At 39.4% G+C, this 1538-nt stretch overlaps 1 protein-coding gene across 1 annotated transcript; it reads right to left on the bottom strand.

Annotated features, from left to right (window-relative positions):
- Positions 1-276: 276 nt before the first annotated feature.
- LOC140991257 (uncharacterized) lies at positions 277-759 on the bottom strand. The gene has a single exon (XM_073461191.1). The coding sequence runs from the start codon at positions 757-759 to the stop codon at positions 277-279; it is 483 nt and encodes a 160-aa protein (XP_073317292.1).
- Between the last annotated feature and the right edge of the window lie 779 nt (positions 760-1538).

Here is a 1538-nt window from a genome sequence, read left to right as displayed (position 1 = left end):
CGTCAAATAATGATGGTATGACCCAACTCTTGCAAATTTGTACACGAGTCTCATCATTGGCATGGCAAGTGTGGAAGCAAGTTTCGATAGCGCACCGGCTTGCTTATTATTTTTTTCTAAGCCATCCCATAAGCCTCTTAACATAATTGAAATATGGGAGTAATTCGGGCTTCTTGACTTCATATGATCCGAGTAATTGATTGACTGCTAGCTGGTAATCTCCGTACACTTGAAGATGTAGTTGTTTTATGTTGACTGTCATTTCAAGTCCAAGTATTAGAGCTTGATATTCAACAACATTGTTGAGCAGTTTTGAGCCAAAGTGAACGAGTACGGTAACATCTCCCCTTCAGATGTGACAAATATAATCCCAGCACCGGCCCCTTCTTTATGTGCAGCTCCATCAAAGTACATCTTCAAAAGGGGAGTGACTTCTATCACAAGAATGTCTTTGTCTGGCAAATCATTAGATAACTCCCAATCGGCATGGATTGGGTGATCCGATAAGAAGTCAGCTAAGGCTCGCCCCTTCACAGCCTTCTGAGGGATATATATAATTTCGAATTGTTGCAATTGAAGATACCACCTTGTGAGCCTGTCAGAAAGAACTGGTCTTGACATAACGTATTTTAATGGGTGCGCTTTCAAAACAAGACGAACAATGTGGGCTTGAAAGTAGTGTTCTAGCTTTTGAATGACAAATATAAGGGCTAAGCATAACTTCTCTATTGGCAAGTAGTTCAATTCATTTGGCGTCATCATTTTACTCAACTACTACATTGCAGTTTCCTTCACATCGTCATTATCTTGGACCAATAAAGCTCCGATAGAACGTTCCCTTGCAAGGTTTTTAGCTCTTGGATATTTCGCGGTCCGGGCTTTTTTAAGATCACATCAATTTTGGCTTGCTCAATTTCAATCCCTCGATGTCCCACAATAAATCCGAGGAATTTTCTTGATGTGACACCGAATGCACATTTCAGCGGGTTCATCTTAAGTTGGTACTTCTTTAGCCACTCAAAAATTTTCCTTAAGTCTTCAAGACGACTCTTCCTATATTTGACTTGACAACCACACATCAACAAAACATTCAACATTTTTGTGGAGCATATCTTCAAAAATCCTTTACATTACTCTTTGATAAGTAGCACAAACATTCTTTAATCAAAATGACATCACTTAGTAACAGTATATACCTTACAGAGTGCGAAATGCGGTTAGTTCTTATCTTCCGGTGCCATGCGAATAAGATTATATCCAGATGATCCATCCATGAAAGACAGTGTTTTGTGACCCATGGTAGCGTAATCATGAGTTCAATAATGGGCAATAGGAATTCATCTTTAGGGCACACTTCATTGAGATCTCTAAAGTCAACACAAATCTGGAATTGTCCGTTCCTTTTCCTTACAGGGACTATGATAGATATCCATGCAGGATACTTGACTTCACGGATGAATCGAACTTCGATGAATTTGTTGACCTCATTTTCAATTAGTGGGATTAATTCAGGACGAAACATCCGTCGAGCATGTTTG

This window comes from Primulina huaijiensis, chromosome 13, assembly GCF_012295235.1.
Source record: "Primulina huaijiensis isolate GDHJ02 chromosome 13, ASM1229523v2, whole genome shotgun sequence".
Lineage (NCBI taxonomy): Eukaryota > Viridiplantae > Streptophyta > Magnoliopsida > Lamiales > Gesneriaceae > Primulina > Primulina huaijiensis.
The sequence above is the reverse complement of the archived record's forward strand: the minus strand, read 5'-3'. Positions and strand labels throughout refer to the sequence as shown.